This window comes from Tursiops truncatus, chromosome 5 (genome assembly GCF_011762595.2).
Source record: "Tursiops truncatus isolate mTurTru1 chromosome 5, mTurTru1.mat.Y, whole genome shotgun sequence".
Classification (NCBI taxonomy): Eukaryota; Metazoa; Chordata; class Mammalia; order Artiodactyla; family Delphinidae; genus Tursiops; species Tursiops truncatus.
In genome coordinates this window covers 134,645,247-134,665,483 of record NC_047038.1, presented here as the reverse complement: position 1 = coordinate 134,665,483, position 20,237 = coordinate 134,645,247, and the positions used below count along the sequence as shown (strand labels likewise).

General features: G+C 44.2%; 1 protein-coding gene across 18 annotated transcripts in view; it reads right to left on the bottom strand.

Moving 5' to 3' along the window:
• The window catches only part of SPMIP2 (sperm microtubule inner protein 2), a 193,471-nt gene that overhangs the window by 129,494 nt on the left and 43,740 nt on the right, over positions 1 to 20,237 (bottom strand). For 15 of the 18 annotated variants that reach the window (XR_004526789.2, XR_012332207.1, XR_004526790.2 and 12 more), the window contains one exon: positions 951 to 1,084. Coding sequence is in view for 2 of the 18 variants with exons in the window: in XM_073805614.1 (XP_073661715.1) it covers positions 643 to 706 (64 nt within the window). In the remaining 16 variants the exon portion in view is untranslated. The other 3 variants (XM_073805614.1, XM_073805613.1, XR_012332213.1) reach the window with 3 other exon arrangements.

Sequence of the window (20,237 nt, the reverse complement as noted above, 5' to 3'; positions counted from 1 at the left end):
TGTGGTTTTAAAATATAAAGGAAATGAGATTAAACGTGGTTTATTTCTTACAGACATCACAATTAGTCATATTCTATTTAACTACACTTTTTTAAACTGAAGTATAGTTGATTTACAATGTTGTGTTAGTTTCAGGTATACAGCAAAGGGATTCAGTTATACACACACATAATTGCGCACACACACACACACACACACCACCCAAATCACTTAAAGCAAGCTGAAGGAACAAGATGCCAGCCGACAATTTTACTGAGCTTACTACACGTCCTGCTAATCAAATTTTTATCAACCAAATATGTCAAAGCGTATAAAAATGCAAGAAACTTAAATCAGTAATAATGAAAATTTGATCACAAGTATACTTTTTATCAACATCGGAGCAGCCCCCATTACACAAAACATAAACTTTATGATACAAAAATATTCCTTTGTGGAAGTTAGCTCAGATGTCGTGAGAACGGGAACAGCTGTTCACGGCAGCTTGGTGTCGACGCCCAGACTGAGTGCATAAGAGTAACAGAATCGTGTAAAATAAACATGTTTCTTTCGTTCTCATGTCCATTGTCACGTGAGCGTCATATAGGTGAGGGGTAAAGAAAGCTTAACTCTCCTTGTGAAAGACACTCAAAAGCCCTTTACCTGTAAAAACCATCCGCCTCCCCACTGTGGTCGGTACTGGCTCTTGAAAGGATACACCTGCCATGGTTGTAGCTGTGCTACTGGATTTTCTTTCTCAGCTTCCTCACACCAGTTTATCTGCACCAGAAACAGCCAAAGACTCTGCTGTCTCTCCTCTCCCTGTCTGTGACCCGAACTAGGTGGTTGCTAGGGACTCTTTATGACAGGAAGGCAGGGTGTTCCTTCTAACAGCTCAGTGTTCCAGCCTCCAGGAACAGACAAGACACAGCTGTAGCATCCCCAGGAGCGGCATCCAGTCTTTTCCTTACCTGTCAACATCAAGTCCAGAAGAGACCTGTTCAGGTTCTAGATCTAGAGCAGCCGTACGTCCCCACAGACCTGGCAGCCTCAGTCAACACTGTCTTCCAACATATCCCAAGGAATGTTCTGCAGAGGGCTGTCACTGCACAAACCGAACAGACAAAAATCACAAACCACGGTTAGAGGCATTTGAGAAGCGCTGGCTAGACAAAATACAATTAGAAATTATATTTTAAATGAATAAGATCATTGTTTATGCATTTTTCCCAGCCCCGTATTTCAACACGTCCTTAAACACAATCTGTACCTTGGTCATATTAATCTATCTGTGGTTCCCATCACGTGTGATGCTCTTTCGTTCCTCTGAGCCTTTACCCATTCATTTGCTCTTCCGATAATGTTCTTATGTGAATATTTCTGTCCTCTGAGAGTCAGAGCCCGTGCCTCCTCTCCAAGGAGGATGCCTGCAGACAGAGCTGACCACTGGCTCCTTCACGCCCCTTTAACTTCTACGGCGTCTTGTTTATACCTACCTGTTAAACTGCTACCACGTTGTTTCAATTATCTATTTTGTCCGCCTCCCTACTAGAATCTCACTCCCAGTTCAGGGGAAAAGCATCTTTATTCATATTTCAATTTCCAGAGACTGTCATGCAATAGATGCTTAAGAAATGTTTATGAGATGAATAAATGAGCCAACAGCTAATTCCAGCCTGCCCAGAAATATATTGACCACCTGATAATCCATGGAATATAGATTCTAACAGCAATTTTGAATTCAACCTTAAATATATGGAGTTCTTTACTGAAAACGTAATGCCTTTTGTTTGTTGAGAGAAATTACAGTAAAAACACTCTACATTAACTATGAAGAGGGTTGCTAGCCTGGTGGCAAAGGGATATAACCCCCAAGTCCCCCTCCAAGGAAAGACTTGTGCCCCAGCTGCAGGAAATACCATCAGTAGACAGCCTGCAGCTGTCAGCTCCTTCAGGGGCTGCTTTAGCTGCAGCGGGCTGTGTCCCTCTCGTGGTGTCTCTCTCTGAGGCAAGCCCTCTCGGGGCAGCATGGTCAGAAGACTCAGTAAGGTGAGGGGATAAAGTCCAGATGTTTCCACCTGCCATGGGACCATTTTTCACCCGGTGAGCGGAGGCTTTGTTGAGCCCTCACCACAGTTCGGCTTCTTCCTCTGCCCAATCCTGCTTCAGTCTCTTTCTGTTCACAGGCATAGATCCCAAATAACCATCTTGCCCCCCACCAACTCCTGGAGGGCATGACTTGTGGTGGCCAGACAGCACAGATGTGTAACAGGGAAGAGCAAACCTGCTTCCGCATCAGGTCTATCCCTGTAGCTCTAAGCCTTGTGCTCTGTTGCCTGTGCTGAGTCCTGCGGGTTCTGCACCTTGTGAAACAATGTTGCCTCTAGCCTGAAATATACAGGAGAGCCTATTCTGAAGGCTCTGACCTTTAAGGGTAAAACACTTTTCCATTCATACAGAGATAAAATGTTGCAGAACAGAGAATGACAGTTGTGAACAAAGGATTCCGGCACCAAGACGTTTCCAACAATCAGCCACGCCCACTCCCATTTTAGTATAAAAGCAGCCTGACTGCTAAGTTGGGGCAGGTGGTTTTTGGGGACACTAGTCCCCCATCTTCTCTGGCTTCCTGAACAAAATCTCTATTCCTTGCCCCAACACCTTGTGTCCCGATTTCTTGGCCTGTTGTGTGGTGAGCGGTACGACCTTGGACTGGGTAACATGTCCAGTCGCAAACGTGTTACACAGGAAGGCTTCTTGTTTTACCCCTCAACCCTCTAACCAGAAGCTGATTCTACTCCCCCAGCATGGGCAAGTCTACTGGTCTTCTTTGATCTGCCCTGCATGGCACTCTTCTTTACCTCTGCAGTGTCAGAAGCTTTCCTACCCTTTCTGGGGTTAACCAGTTCTTGTTACTATGGTCGAGGGCTCTCCAGCCCCAGCCTTAGGCTTCTCTCTGAAATTTCCCTATTTGTGTCCTCAGAACTACCACTTTCCAAGTGTGAAACCTCCTACTGGAAGTCAGGGGCCCGCCCCTTTGGTTTCTCACTGCAGTTTTTGTGATGCGGAGAGAGAAGGAAGGAGGAACCTGAGTGACAAAAAGAAATTCTTTAGTAAAATAAGCAGGAAATAAAGATCTCGCTTTTCGCCCAGGACCTCCCCTTAACCCATCCTGAGGAACGCAGGCTTCCACTTTGCCTCAGAGACTGTTACAAACTTTTCAATCTGTTGTGGGCTTAGGGTCAGTGATTCTGATGGCAAAAGGCTGGAGGGAAGGGAAAAATAGAGGAGAAAAAATCAGAGTTAGTACTTTGGGACATCTTTCCACCGACTCAGTACATGTTTAGGTTCATTTGTTTAGTTTTGTTTCATTTTTTAGGGATTAAAAAATTCTTGTGTAATTAAGTAAAATATTTACATGGTTTCAAAGTAAAATTCTTAAAATAAGGGATATTTACAGAAGTCTAGCTTTTATCTTTGTCATCTACATCTTGTTACTTCTTTCTCCTTATAGGAAAACTTGTAAAAACTAAAAGAAAAATATATTTATAATCATATCCTCCCCTTTCTCAGAAAAAGAGTAGCAAACTAAACACGTGTTCTTCCACCTTCCCTTTATTCAACGAGACCTCTATTAATGGTTATATGGGCTGTTTCCAATCTTTTGCTCTTATAAAATGTACTATAAAATATAGGTTTCTGCAAACATGTTCTCATTGATTTTGCAGTACATCTTTGGGATAGATTCCTAGAAGTGTCATTCCTGGACCAGAGGGTAAGGCATATATACGTTAGCTTGATACTGCCAAATTCCCCCCCGCCATAGGTCTGTACCATTTTGTTGTCCAACCAGCAATGTCAGAGAATGCCTATTTCCACATGACCCCACCCACAGAGTATGTTGTCAAACTTCTGGATTTACGACAGGTAAGAACTGGTCAAACAGTAATCGGCATTCCTCTCCTATCAGCGAGACGGAACATCCTTTCGTATATTTAGGAGCTATTTGCATGATTTTCTAAGACCTTCTGGTCATCCCTCTTGTGTAATTTACTACCAGGAGCCGAGCTTTGTCTACTTTTACAAGAATGAGCTAACATTCCAAAGAAGGACAACAGACACACCAACAGAGAATCACAGTAAAGTGTCAGAAGGGCAGTGATGGCTACGGGAATACATTTAACACCTAGTTTGTTCCTGGAGACATGGGGACAGAGGGGAGGGTCACCTGCCGTTCCTGGGACAGAGGCGAGGCTCTCGTCTGAACTGTGTCTCAAAGAATGATGAGGACCCAGGCAAGGGATGGGAGGTTGGGGGATGGCGTGGGCGGAAAGGGCATTTGGAACAAAGAGGACAGCTTGAGCAAACGGCCCAGAGGGGAGACACAGCCCACAGAACTGTACATGGCAGAAAGACAAGTTCAGCATTGCTGACGGTCATGGCTAAGAGGGGAGAGGGGAGAGGAGGCCTAAGGGGCTCGTCCAGGCATGCCAGGAGCAGGGACTCTATTCTGTAGGCATCGGGGACCCCTGAAGGTTCAAACAGGCAGAGACTGGTCAGTCTTGGGTTTAAATGGAAGATGCCTGGCTGGGTGGAGACCGAATTGAGGAGAAGAGCCTGGGGACGGGGGTCCAGGCAAGTACAGGTGAGGCCAAGGCAGAGGTGATGGGAGCGGAGAAGAGATGCATTCGGGAAACACGCTGAATCTAGGTGGTAAGGAATCAGGAGGACCCCAGTTATCCAGCCTGGGTGACCGTGAGTAGTAGGGTCACAAAATAAAACACGGAAAACAAGAGAAAGAGAGAAAACCAAGGCCAGTAGGTAAAGCGATGGTGTTAACTCGGTGTGGAGCTGACAGGATAACCAAGCAGTTAAAATGAAGCCCATATTGTCATCAGAAGTTGCGACAGCTTCTGAACTCATTAGAGGGGATTAACGACGATCTCCTGTGGCCAGCAGATGCTCTTCAATTAGAGAAAATCCCTATTGTTTATGAATCAGCCGCAACCTCCTCTGATGAAGCTCAGGGTTTACTGCTCGGCACAAATGAAACGTTGGCTATTGTCTTGCTTTGCTAATGTAACAGTTACTTGAGAGTTGAAAACTGCTTCACGGTGCAGCTGTGCAGGCCAGTGTCCAGTGCTCAGGCGCTGCAAAAACGCCTGTTCCAGTGTTTGGGAACGCATCCAGCTACACAGTTAATGATGGAAAGTGATACAAACTAGAAACTCCCATGATGCAGCAACGGAACCTATCTCCAGGTGAATATAGGGTCAGTACTTGCTAAAATTAATGCTCAAATACCCTATTACTAAGCACACTTTGCAAACTGGGGAGCTTTGCCACCCCTATACCAGTAAATCTTTCTTTATACTTTTAAGCGCCAAATAATTTTAGGTCCTTTCCCTACATTCCTGTTTTTAGGCAACAATCTGGAAAACTCACGGAATAGAGATACAGACCTGGCTTCAAATCCCAACAGTCTTCTGTGTAACACTGGCAAGTTGATTTTCTGTAAAATGAGAATAATTGTGCCTCCCTCCCTATAGGGCAAAGGGAATAACGTATATAAAATGCTTGTCACAATACCTGACACACTATGTAGTATGTATGCAGTAAATATTCTCTGTAATATTAGTCTCATCACCTCCCCCTTACCTTGGCCTCTCCCCGTTCTTCCCTTAGAAAATACATGTGACTAATATACATTTAAAGTGTGACCATCATGGACCTCAAGATTATCATATTAAGTGAAATAAGTCAGACAGAAAAGACAAATATCATATGATATCACTTATACGCAGAATCTTAAAAGTTGACACAAATGAACTTATTTACAAAACAGAAAAAGACTCACAGACATAGAAAACAAACAAAAGGGGATAGTAGGAGTGGGGGGAAGGGGGGAGGGATAAATTAGGAGTTTGGAATTAACAGATACAAACTACTATATATAAAATAGGTAAACAATAAGGACCTATTGTATAGCACAGGGAACTCTACTCAATATCATGTAATAACCTATAATGGAAAAGAATCTGAAAAAGAATATATATTATATATATATAAATGCATAACTCAATCACTGCTGTACACTTGAAACTAACACATTATAAGTATGTATATGCATAGCTGATTCACTTTGTTATACAGCAGAAAGTAACACACCATTGTAAAGCAATTATATTGCAATAAAGATGTTTAAAAAAACCCCTATACTTCAATAAAATAAATAAATAATGAAAATAAGTAAATAAAACAATAAAGTGTGACCATCATAACCTTTCTTTTTATATTTGGGCTTTCAAGACCAGCTCACGAAAGTGTCTGTATTCTTCATCTTACTCATGTAGCTAGAATTCGGGTAAGTTGGCACCAGAGATGCTATTCCCTGCCCGTCCAATCAACCTGACCTCCCACGGTTGTAGTTAATATAATTAGGGATTATAGTATACATGCCTTTTCTATAAAAACACCGTTTAGAAAATTAAAACCACAACACATTAGAATTGCCATCCCCTAACTGCTATACTCTACATGGAGAAACAATAAATAATTAAAGCAAGTGCTTTAGCAACCATAGGGTGATACCTTACAAATGTGTGAACTGTTATTGTGATAAGGGACCGTAGCTACTCCTGAGACAGAGCCCCTCGGCTTCCGCTCGAGCAATCTGATCGTGGGAGAGGCCAGCTGAGGGGCTAAGCCACGGCGCAGGGGCGCCGGAGGAAGAGCCAGGACGAATCCACCCGCCTGGTCTTCAATTCAGGGCGCTCTTCTCCCTGCTCCACCTTGTACAAGAATCTGTCGTCTCTTTTTCTCGTGCGTGGCACTGTGGATGTCAACAGCCCTTGCAGTTCTGCTCTAATGGTTTATGCGGTCTTCCTTCTGCCACTAGTTCAACTTTCTGGTGAAGACTTTTTCACTGAGCAGTGAACAAATATCACTGGACACTTAACTGCATGCCAGATACTGTGCAAAACACTTTCTCCAAAGTTGTTTTTTTTTTAACATCTTTATTGGAGTATAATTGCTTTACAATGGTGTGTTAGTTTCTGCTTTATAACAAAGTGAATCAGTTATACATATACATATGTCCCCATATCCCCTCCCTCTTGGGTCTCCCTCCCACCCTCCGTATCCCACCCCTCTAGATGGTCACAAAGCACCGAGCTGATCTCCCTGTGCTATGCGGCTGTTTCCCACTAGCTATCTATTTTACATTTGATAGTGTATATATGTCCATGCCTCTCTCTCACTCCAAAGTTTTTTCACTGTCTGCACAACAGTGCTATGACACAAAATTATTATCCCTGGTTTATTGTGGAGGTCGGTGTGTTCCAGAGAGTTTAGTGTCAAAGTCTGGTCCAGTTGTGCATAACAGAGAATGTGGGGTTCCAAATCTGGTTAATTATTTCTGAGTTGTAGAAATGAAATCTAAGTTTGATCTTCAATAGACATATTTGTCTCCCGTGATAAACCATAATGGAAAAGAATATGAAAAAGAATGTATATATAGGTACCACTGAATCACGTCGCTGTACAGCAGAAATTAACACAACATTGTAAATCACCTATACGTCAATAAAATTTTTTTAAAAAGCACAATATAAGGATTTCAAATGAAAAATAAATAAACATATTTATCAGAATTATGAATATGGTTACTTTGAATATGAGTGAAATTCTCCCATCTGGGTGCTATTGCAGCTTCTCAGCCTGTAACAGTAGCATTCCCTCCTAAATGTTCCTGGCAAATACCCTTCCCATCTTTGCCTTTAAGACAATCAACCCCCTTCCAAAGTTCTCTTCTTCCCCTTCCACCAGCACAGGTCTCCAGAGGTCCTCAAATGCCCACACTCCCTTCTCTGCGCTCCTACAGGCTTTACGTTTTACCTTGGCTCTTGTGCAGATCATTTTTGTGCAAGCAGGCGTCCCTCTCCACAGTGGCCCCGGCCAAAGTGGGATTCTACTCTTCCCTCCCCAGCAACGTCAACCACTGGTGGGCTCCTGGCTGCCATGCCATTCTCTGTACCGCAACTCAGACCCAGACTCCTGGATGCAGGGGGAAGGAAACGAGTCCCTTCCTCTATGACATGTTCCCTTGGAAGGCCTCCAACAGACTTTCTTGGGCCCCAAAGAGCAACACAATCTGGGGTGACAGCTCTTCTGATGACTTCAGAGCACACTACTGACTGGGTGGGTTTTGGGGGGGCGGCACTGTGATTTGGAGACTCCTCCAGCCCCCCTGGTCTTTTGTCGAATCCAGGGCATTGCCGTACTTAATCTTTCCTCCTGCCGGGACAAATCTACTGTAGAAAATTCCCTCCATCAGCACCCTCCCTCCACCCAGCTCCATTTTTCCTATCCTTCATCCAGTTCGCCAGTTATTTTCCTGAGAAAGTCGCAGCTCCCTTTGAAAACACTGAACGCAATGACAAGGCAGCAGCAGAGGGTGGTTTCCCCAGAGCACAGCCAGGAACCTACCTTTCTTACCTTTGCGAGCAAATGTATTTCTATAATGGACTGTAAGTACTTATACTTACTGGGGGGAAAGCAATGAAATATCATCGAGAGTATCTGTGCTTCCACAGGTTCTTCTAAACCTGGACAAATGTCTGAAGCTCAGCGTCTTATTTTCATCTAGTTTCCGGAGACTAAGCATCATTTACAGCAGTTCTACAATCCAAGATTCGTTTCAACGTCTGAACTTTTTTTTTTTTTTTTTTTTGTGGTATGCGGGCCTCTCACTGTTGTGGCCTCTCCCGTTGCGGAGCACAGGCTCCGGACACGCAGGCTCAGCGGCCATGGCTCACGGGCCCAGCCGCTCCGCGGCATGTGGGATCTTCCCAGACCGGGGCACGAACCCGTGTTCCCTGCATCGGCAGGCGGACTCTCAACCACTGCGCCACCAGGGAAGCCCCAATGTCTGACCTTTGATGTTGAAAAAGTCGACGTAGCTTCTTAGTATTTGCCAATCATTTGCCCTGACACAGAAAGAGCATTCAAATGTATGGATCCTCAAAGAGGGTCTGATAATTAGAAATAATCTAAAAATAGCATGTTACTGAGCCATAAAAAAGAATGAAATAATGCCATTTGCAGCAACCTGGATGGACACAGATATTATCATACTGAGTGAAGTAAGCCAGACAAAGACAAATATCCTATGACATCACTTATACGTGGAATTAAAAAAAAAAAGATTCAATTGAACTTATTTACAAAACAGAAACAGACTCACAGCCATAGAAAACAAATTTCTGGTTACCAAGGGGAACCATGGGGGAGATAAATTAGGAGGTTGGGATTAACAGATACATGCTACTATATACAAAATAGATAAACAACAGGGACCTACAGTATAGCACAGAGAACGATACTTAATATCCTGTAATAAACCATAATGGAAAAGAATATAAAAAAGAACAGATATATGTGTAACTGAATCACTTTGCTGTACACTTGAAACACTGTATAAATCAAATATACTTCAATAAAAAAGTTTTTTAATAATAAAAATAGCTGTTATCTCTCACTTGAAATGGATTATACACTGGTTTATAGTACAAGTGTTTGGTATAGTCTTAAGAAAAAACCCTACTTCTTTGAAAAACTTCATTTTTTAGCAAATCCCATTTAGATGTCAATGGGAAAATAACTTTTCTTCTTGTATATTTTATTAGGATTTTTAGCTTAATCTTTTTATTAAACTCTAATGTAACACTTAAAAATGTTGTTTAAAATGTCTAGGAACAGTTTGAGCGGAGAAGGATGACAGCTTCGAGGAAAGGACACGTGGTGGGTTTGGGAACTCCTTGTGGTAGAAGCTGAACCCAACCCCAAATTTACTCCCACACACCCTAGATGGGAGAAGCTGGAACACCACCAAACTAAAATGCCCTGTGTCAAGGAAAATGAAAGTTGTGGTGAGGAGTGGGTCTGGGGGCTCTTGGACTAGAGGAAACAACAACAAGCTGGAAGAGAAGGCTTTTTAGTCTGGGAGGCCAGTGAGGGCGGGGCGCACGCGCCCAGAAGGGCAGTGGTGATGCTTCCACGTGCTTGGTTGTCCGAGAAACTGGTGAAGTCTGATTTCAGCAAATGACTCGTTTCAATTTTAAGTTGTTTATTGTCTGTGCTTGGCTGTAGTTCCATTCGGCAGCCTGTGTTGGTGGCCTTTGGGGGAAGTTGAAGAAAGCAGGACAGGGCCCTTTGTAGAGCAAAACTCAGCAGGAAATGCACCTCAGGCTGCAGAGGAGGGGTAATTCCAGAGAGACAAGACAAATGGGAAAGTAAACCTTCAGGGTGTCCTCTGAAATCTTGAGAGAAGGATGTCCACAACCTGAGGGAAAGGGGTTTTATTGGGGCATTTTATTTTATTTAAATGTTTTATTGTATTAATTTATTCAATTCGTAATTTATAATTTTAATAAATTAATTTTATTTTAATTTATAAATTAAAACTTATAAACTTATAATTTATGATAAATAACATTAATTTATCTAAATAAAGGCCTTTTATTTTATGTATCTAAAGACATTTTACTGGGGGTACTGAAGTAACCGCTGAGCCCAGAAGGCTGACAAGCCTGAGGATTTGGGGTACAGACACCCCATAGTAACATGTAGCAATAACCCAAATCAAATGGCAGGCCAAAAATAACTAACATATTTTAAAATAATTTGTTTTATTACTATAAAAAGTTTAAGTAATCAGGGAATTGATTATTTAGTCATCAGGTGTTTTAATCTCAACTTTATAAAATGTACCAAAGCGAGAGTATTTTTAAGTTGATGAAATCACAGATACATTATTTATTTTGCGTGATTCACAGTTTCTTAATATAAGCTGAAATCAATTATACTTCAATAAAAAAATAAAATAAAATAAAATTTTTAAAAAATACATAAGCTGGGGACTTCCCTGGTGGTCCAGTGGTTAAGACTGCGCTTCCACTGCAGGGGACGTGGGTTCAATCCCTGGTCACAGAACTAAGATCCTGCATGCCATGTGTCATGGCCAAAAAAATAAATAAACAATTTGAAAAAAGAAAAATACATAAGCTGAAAACCATGCTTACAGCAGCCTGCACTAGAGTTTCTTGTACTTTATAATTTTGGGGCCATTTCAGGTGAGGAAGGGGAAGCCCTGAGGGTGAGGCCCGAAGGGGTGTATGAAGCAGAGATGGTTTAAACTGTCCCACAGAAGAAGTAAAGGAATGTGTGAGGGGAGCCCAAAAAGGGACAGGGCGGGAGGTGGGGGGAGAGACGTGGGCTAGAGAAGGTGGAAGCTGGATAGGGACAAACAGGCTATTAGCTCTGATGCTGCATAACAAACGACCCCAAAACTTAATGGCTTAAAGCAACAACTATTTAGTATCTTGCTGTTTCTGTGGTCAGGAACCTGGGAGCTGCCTGGCTGGGTGCCTCTGGTTCAAGGTCTCCCAGGAGGTTGCCATGAAGGTGTCAGCTGAGGCTGAGGTCTCAGGTGAAGACTTGGTGTTAAGAGTACGGTTGAGGGCAGGATTTGGTTCCTCAAGGGCTCCGGGGCCGTGTTTGTTGCCTCTTCACGTGGCAGTTGGCTCTTTCCAGATGGACCACAAGACAGAGGGAGCACCCAAGACAGGGACCACAGCCACTGTGCCACCCACTCTTACAGGTGACATCCCATCCCTCTGCCACATTCTATCTGCTAGAAACGGGTCACTAAGCCCAGCCACCCTGAAGGGTAGGGCACTCCACAAGGGTACGAATACCAAGGGCTGGGAGACTGACTCACCGCTGAAGAGGTGGGGTGAGGTGGGCGTGGGAGGGCAGGGGTTGGTGGGTAGAGAGTTGAAAGTTATCCAGACTTGGATATTTGCTTGTCTCACTCTTTCATTCCTGTACTTTCTGGGGCCTTCTGGAGCCTTCCACTTTTAGTGACCGGGATCCTATCAGTCCTGTTAGACCACTAGTATTCTGGAACCTGCCATTTAGAAACGCTAGCAACATCACTCATGTTTTTCTAAAGCAAGCATCAATTCTTGTACATTTTAATTTAAAATTTTTTAATTTTATTGGAGTATAGTTGATTTACAATGTTGTGTTAGTTTCAGGTGTACAGCTAAAGTAATTGTTTAAGAGCTATAAAAAGTAGGTTGTTACTATTGACCAACTAAGTAATCAACTCCTAAATAACTCCAAATACACACTAAAAGTTATTTAATTCTAATAAGGAAGGAACCTCCCCCAATATATAGATACATACATGCACGTATTTATGTCTAAAACCATTTGCTCATCTATTTAAGCAATATTTTTCTTCCTTAACTGTATAGTTTAAAAATTCCTTCTGATCTTCTCCAAAATTTACACTAGACTTTAAAATTGAAAAGCATTCTTCTGATTCCTGCCTTGTTCCAGGACTTGACGGATTGCATTTTTATCTGCCAATGCTTATCATCCATTCCTAGGCAGCCTCCATCAGCGATCTGTCTTGGTCTCTTTAACATGTCACGGAGTCACATTACAACAGACTCTTGGTAATCTGAAAAATACGAAGATGCTCCTAGATAACTAAAAATCCTGGTGAGAAGTCCCTGCATCTGCCAGACAAGCCCTGCAGGAAAAACCAGGGTGGAGCCCACGTGGACAGGAAGGGCGTTTAAAGCACAGTGTGCCCGCCCTGCTACGGGATGTTCTGTGATTTTTGTCCTCCTTTTTTTGAGGTTTGCATGATCCGAAATAAGTTAAAACGTACAAGAGAGGGTTTCACACGTGAGAACCATGATATGACAGCACGTCATAGAGAAACGAACAAAGAGGAAAAGTAAAAGTCCTGCAATTCCCAACACGTGGGCAAGATGCTGCTGACCCGTTGGTGTGCTTACCTTGCAGCACAGACGCTTGTTCTTCTTAAACTGATGTTTGTGGTCCAGAGAGGAACTGCTGTTCCTTCTCTTCCACTCCCCGCCCCCGCCAACCCCGACCCCGAACTGGCTCAGGTCACCCTCGGACATCCTCCTCCATCCGCCAGAGCGTGGTGTTGGAGGACAGACCTGGCCTCTGTCTCAGACGGGAGAGATGCCCGTCCCATCTGAGCCCGAAGGGGCGGGAGGGATGCTCCCTGGTGAGCGCGGACGCCAGCAGATGCCCAAGTGCAAGTTCAGGGCGGCGCGTCCTTGCGCTGCTCCTCCAGAGCGGGCTTCCTACGCAGGGCATCCCAAACGCCCTGTTCCCTGGAGAGGGTCCTAAAGGAGTTCCATCCGCAGTGTTGGGCTTTCTCTTCTTGTCCTTAACCAAGCTCAGAGCCGACTTCCCTTCCGCAGGCATTTCTGAGCCACGTTCAGGCAGACAAGGGGAGGGGGCGCCCCCAGCCTCCCCCCCAATTAAACCTGCAGAAGGACCCTCACTGAGAATGCCTTAGGTTTGCTTATGAGGATACTGTCAAAGAAGTTTCCTTACAATAACTAATAGTTTTAAGAACTGAGACAATCACACCCGAAACTAACACAACATTGTAAATCAACTATACTTCAATTAAAAAAAGAACTGAGATAATTTACCAGATGATAAAGAGTTCAAGACATTATTTAATGTCAGAATATAAAACATAAGCTTTTAGGTTGAAATACAAGATTCGAATTCCTTAAAATATAGATGTCAAAAGTTTACTGCTCATTATACTTATAAAAAATTATCCGGGCTTCCCTGGTGGCGCAGTGGTTGAGAGTCCACCTGCCGATGCAGGGGACACCGGTTCGTGCCCCGGTCCGGGAAGATCCCACATGCCGCGGAGCGGCTGGGCCCGTGAGCCATGGCCGCTGAGCCTGCGCATCCGGAGCCTGTGCTCCGCAACGGGAGAGGCCACAACAGTGAGAGGCCCGTGTACCGCAAAACACAAAACAACCAAACAAAAACAAACAAACAAAATATTATCCATCACGAATTTTCACAGAAAGAAAATACAACAGTTTTCTAATGTAACTTTTTTTAAAATGATAGGGATTTCTGAAAAAAACCACTGTCAAGAAAGATAAAGTAACATCAATTTGTCATATCTCAATGGAGTCTACATTCAACACAGATTAGCTTTAAAAAACAACAAACAAGAAGGCACAGCTGGACCTGTTAAGCTTTTTGTTTCTGTGTTTTCTTTCACTACACACAAAAGTCTCGGGCATTTTTGATTTCCTGAAAGCACCACAATAAATAGCTTTGAAAATCGCTGAGATGATGTAAGAAAGAAGCTTGAAAATGTATAGATAATATCGAGATTCAGAGAGATTGATTAAAGAATGGAATGCAGACCAAGTGATTTTAAACAGTCACTAAATTTGATCCCAACTTAGGATTTTCAGTCAACTTTCCTTGAAGGTATTTATTCTTTAGAATGTTTTGAATTTTTATGATTCTTTGGGAATATTGGTCACCTGTTCTCAATTTTTTATATTAGGTCAGGATCTACTTAAAAATGAGTTAAAAGCCACATGAATTTTGTGTCTGTCTGGAAAATAGGGTCTGACTTCCACAGATGCCCTGGAGATCGCAAATATATACTGCATTACAGCCCTGTTATTTTAGCTGTCACAGAAGAGACAAAAGTAGATTTAACGTTGGAGAAACCTTGGTAGGAAATGTGCATTGGGGTATAGGCTACTTCTGACTCCTAGGATTAAAGCTTCTTGGTGAAAGAAGACAGTCTTTTGATAACACATCAATTAACGTAGACGTTATTTTAAAAATTGTGCCTTGCTGAAAGATGTCCCTTGGTATCAGCACATCAGCTTTTTTTGACTCAGCTGGGAAGGCAGTGAAACTAAAGTTAACAGTGGCATTAATCAAGCCTATTTTTTTTTAAACCTCTCTTAATTTTGGCAGCATCTGGATTTCATTCTTCTTACTGGGTTAGCGCTACCATTGCTCTGTTTTATGTTTTGACCATCTGTGCTTACTGGTAACCCCGGCAGGCTTGAGAAGTGGCAGACAGGTGTGACTACCTAACTTAAGTGTTGGCCTGGTGAGTGGGAGAGAGAAGTGATCCCATTTTTAATAGATAAAATATGTTTGCAATTCATGGCAGTGTGAGGACAATAATCAGAACAAAGATGGGTGGTGAAAAGAGACATGTGAGTTAGGAGCAAGGATCACTGTGTATAAGTCATTGAAACCTCCAGCCCAGACTCAGCCTTAAGATCACATAAGTATAAATTTACTGTTTAAAATCTTAAAGAGGCTTCCAAGAAAATGCTCTTCTTTGAATTTTCTTGCAGAAACATAAAACCAACTGGCTGTATAACAGGGTAGCAAGAGTTTTAGTAAATGTAGCTTGAATTATGTTCAGATGAATGCAAAGTGCTATGTTTTCTGGAAAAGGCTTTTCTTTTTTTTTTGCTTGAAACTGTTAGATTTGAGATGGGCTTTTGCGGGGGGGAGCTTTGTCCTTGCACAACTAATACCAGTAGACTATAAGCTGCTCAAAAAAAAAAAGATTACCTCTACCATTTCCCTGCTTCCCCCCCAGGGTACACAATAGGAGCTAAGAAATATTGTTGCCTGAATGACTAAAGTGTCACATTCAAAAACACTTTCATTACCAAATGCAGAGCAGAGACCATTTACACCGTGGCTATTTCCAAAATCTATTGCTGCTAATTAATGAAATCTTATCTGCCATGAGATGTAACATCTATTTAGAATGATGCAGAGAATATCTTTCTTTTATTGTCATTTTTATTCCACCATTTGTTTGTTTCCATAACAGCAAGAACATCGGCCTTGGATTCATTACTCAGGTTCTTCTCCCAGCCAAGCAAAGCCGTAGGCAGTGTCGGCAGAGGTGTGTTAAGCCCTAGCCCCCCGCTGTGTGCCAGGAGACAGCAGACCACCGAGCGCTTCTCGCCACGTCTTTGTGGCCTCTTCCTCGCTATTTCATTGCTGTTTGATATGTACTGAGTGTGTCAGCTCCATCCTTTCATTTCCTGTCTCAGGGGCGGTGCTTTGCCGGGAGCTTCCTCACCCTTCCTCCTCCTTCCCTGCTCCACCCCCTCTAACTACCTGCCACCCAGCTCACCCCCCCAATCAGGATGTTAAAGCCTCCCTGGCCTCCACCTGAGTTCCCAGCGTTTCCCCCAAAGACTGAAAATGACTCAGGTGGAGGGAGAGCAGCAAAAGAGAGGAGGAATCCGGGGCAAACATCCTGACTAGGTGAGTCCACTGGAGAGAAAGGCGTGGGCAGGGGGTGCAGACTCGGGGCATCACCTTTACCCCCTTTACCAGGAGGAACTCCGAGAGGGGCCAGGGACACAGACTGAAGGCAGAAGCCTCCCAGGGGAGTACGCGCAAACACTCACGTACATACACGTACACATGCACAGACATACATATGCACACATGTACACACACGCATATACACATATGCACGCACACACGTGTACACACGCACATACAAGCGTGCGCACAGGCATACGCACATGTACACAATATGCATGCGCACACATACATAGGCACACATGAAACACATACAGGCACACATGCAGACATAAACACACATGCACATGTGCACACATGCATGCGTGTGTACATATACACACACATACACACACACACATCTTCTGCACATAATAAAGGATCTATCTACCCAGTGCCACAGACTGTAAGTACGCATTTGTATGGGTAAAGCAGACTGAAAATGGGGCTGAGGACTGGGCTCCTCCACTTTCTAAACGTGTAACCTTGCAGATGTAAGCCTTGACCTTCCTTTGGTGTGGGTTGGGTGATGTTGCCGTCCGTCCCCACAGGGTTGTCATGAGGATCATTTGTTTTTTAACTATTCGAGTGAAGGTACCGAGTCCATGCAGAACGGCAGAACTGCGTGGCTGCCCAAACATTTTGTTGGTCATTCTGTGGTGTTAAGTGTTATCTGCTGTACGCTCCCTCTTTTAAAAATACAAACAGACGTGGATGGATCATTAATATATTGATTTCTGAGTTCGTAATAGCACCTAGAAGGACACGAGGATGGCCAGGACCCGGGACCCAGCACTTCGCATCCGTGGGTTCACCTGGCCCACACGTCCCCCTTCAGGTTCCCTCCAGGGATCTAGCATCGTTCCCGAAAGCTCCAGGTGTGCTTTGTTTCTGAGTTCCTCTCCACTCCCCACTGCTTAGAGCCATTCCTGGGAGACCTGGACAGGCTCTCCCTGCCCCGGGCTCGTTCTCAACAGACTAAAGCCGTGCATGGTACCGGAGCAAAGCCAGCAGAGATTTACCCCCCTCCCTCCTCCTTCCCTCCTTCCTGTTTTCTTTCTTTTCTTTGATTTGAAACAGATCCGTACTGTAGCCATTCTTATTCCAGTTTATCACCATGTCCGCTCAACTCCTACTCTAAAATTTGTATAATAATGATCCACTCTCACTCCCATCCCTCCCCCATCTCACAGCGATGCGGAAATGCAGCCCTAACTCCTCACGATCCCGAGACCCCAGGGATCCTGTTTCCAGGCTCCACAGGCCCGTCTGGCTGGCACTGTCCCCTCACTCCGGACCACAAGCAGCCTGTTCCTCTTCTGCTGACACCCCTCTCTCTCCAGTCCACTTCCCCACACACAGATGCCTTCTCCCCTAACCTGCCTGCATGCACTGCGAACAGAAAGCAGCGTGTTTGACATTCTTTACTGAAAGGTGGGCAGTTACAGAGGGACCTTACACACATCGTGGGAAACCACTGGAGACGTGGGTTCTGAAAACCTGGTATGTGGAGCACAGAGGCCGCCCACTTCTCAGCGCTGCGCCCGCTCGCCTCTGTCCTTGTCCAGCTGAGTGGCTGAATCCCCAGACCCTCCTGGCTTCTCGCTGGAGGCCCTGACGTCTTTCCTGGTCTGGTTCCCTGGCCCCTCCCACCCTGCCCTCATCACTCCTCCAGAAAATGCTTCACACCATAATAATCTCTACAGCCGCTGCTCTGCCAGCAATGGAGTCAGCATTTTTAATCCTTCGAGACGACACTGGACACCCTGCACCAACCATCGCGATTTAACTTCTTCCCCAGGTCCAAGGCTTCCCCAAGAAAATCTGCAGGACTGAAAAGGCCTATCGAAGCCTCTCCCACCCCACAGAGTTTGAGTTTGCCGGATGGCCACATTTACAGCCATCAGAAGCGTGGGGCTCTGGGGTCAAAGCGTCTGAATGCTTTCCTACTTCAGGAGCAATGCCCTTCGACCTCCTTAAGGAAGGGCGCATCACCAGGGGTTCGTGAAGGATTCAGCTGGGAGACAAGCGTTAGAGCCCCGAGGCGCGTGTGCTGGCAGGAGGAATGACAAGACGTGGGTGTCCGTGATGTTTGGTGCCACCACCTGACCCCCTCCCTTCTTCCCTTTGAGGACTTCCAAAGGCCACGCGAAACTGCACCGTATGAAGAAAGCTTTCGTCCTTGTAGTTTCTGTTGCCACAAGGAATAAAAACAATTCTCGGAGGGTAAGCTTTATACGGTAAGCGTCAGTGTCAACTGTGTTCTGACCAGATTCAGAAGTTCAGGTGGGTACCCGGGAAGGAGGGGTCTCTCCCTTCCTGAGCACCGAGCATTTTTCAAGCCAAGGATAAAGAAAGCTTGCTCTGCAGAGGCTAGCTTCCAGCTCCCGATGCGAGTTTATGCCACTGACAGTGACCAATACACTGCTCACACCTGTGTCACAGGGAGGGCCCGCTCGTGTCAGCTTAGATCTCTCCAGCTCACAGAGATAACCCATGTTCCAGCACCTCTCCCTCCCCCTTCCTCATTTCCTTTTTCCCTCCCAGAGGTACGTTGTATTTCATTGTAAAGCACTCAGAGACTGCAGCAATATGCACCGTATAAATAATAAATGGAATGCGATAGAACTGGAACAGTTGAATTTCCACGGTGATCTGATGTCTGGCTTTTCTAGGGAATCCAATCAACAAGACTGAAGACTGGCTGCAGGATTGTGGGGAATATAGTGAAGACATCTGAAGTAGAATGTCGCCAGCACTCCAGAAGCTCCTTCTGTCCCCTTCCATGCACTGCCCTGCTTCCAAGCGTAACCAATACCCTGACTTGTAGCATCAAAGATAAATTTTGGACCAGTCCCTCCCATCACGAAACTTCCACAAGCCTCTTGGATAGCCTCATCCACCAGAGGGCAGACAGCAGAAGCAAGAAGAACTACAATCCTGCAGCCTGTGGAACAAAAACCACATTCACAGAAAGACAGACAAGATGAAAAGGCAAAGGGCTATGTACCAGATGAAGGAACAGATAAAACCCCAGAAAAACAACAAAATGAAGTGGAGTTAGGCAACCTTCCAGAAAAAGAATTCAGAATAATGATAGTGAAGATGATCCAGGACCTCGGAAAAAAGAATGGAGGCAAAGATTGAGAAGATGCAAGAAATGTTTAACAAAGACCTAGAAGAATTAAAGAACAAACAGAGATGAACAATACAATAACTGAAATGAAAACTACACTAGAAGGAATCAATGGCAGAATAACTGAGGCAGAAGAACGGATAAGTGACCTGGAAGACAGAATGGTGGGATTCACTGCTGTGGAACAGAATAAAGAAAAAAGAGTGAAAAGAAATGAAGACAGCCTGAGAGACCTCTGGGACCACATTAAATGCAACAACATTCGCATTACAGGGGTCCCAGAGGAGAAGAGAGAGAGAAAGGACCAGAGAAAATATTTGAAGAGATTAGACTCAAAAACTTCCCTAACACGGGAAAGGAAATAGCCACCCAAGTCCAGGAAGCACAGAGTCCCATACAGGATAAACCCAAGGAGAAACACGCCGAGACACATAGTAATCAAATTGGCAAAAATTAAAGACAAAGAAAAATAATTGAAAGCAGCAAGGGAAAAACGACAAATAACATACAAGGGAAATCCCATAAGGTTAACAGCTGATTTCTCAGCAGAAACTCCACAAGCCACAAGGGAGTGGCATGATATGCTTGAAGTGATGAAAGGGAAGAAACTACAACCAAGATTACTCTACCCAGGAAGGATCTCATTCAGATTCAGTGGAGAAATCAAAAGCTTTACAGACAAGCAAAAGCTAAGAGAATTCAGCACCACCAAACCAGCTCTACAACAAATGCTAAAGGAACTTCTCTAAGTGGGAAACACAAGAGAAGAAGAGGACCTACAAAAACAAACCCAAAACAATTAAGAAAATGGTCATAGGAACACACATATCGATAATTACCTTAAACGTGAATGGATTAAATGCTCCAACCAAAAGACAGGCTTGCTGAATGG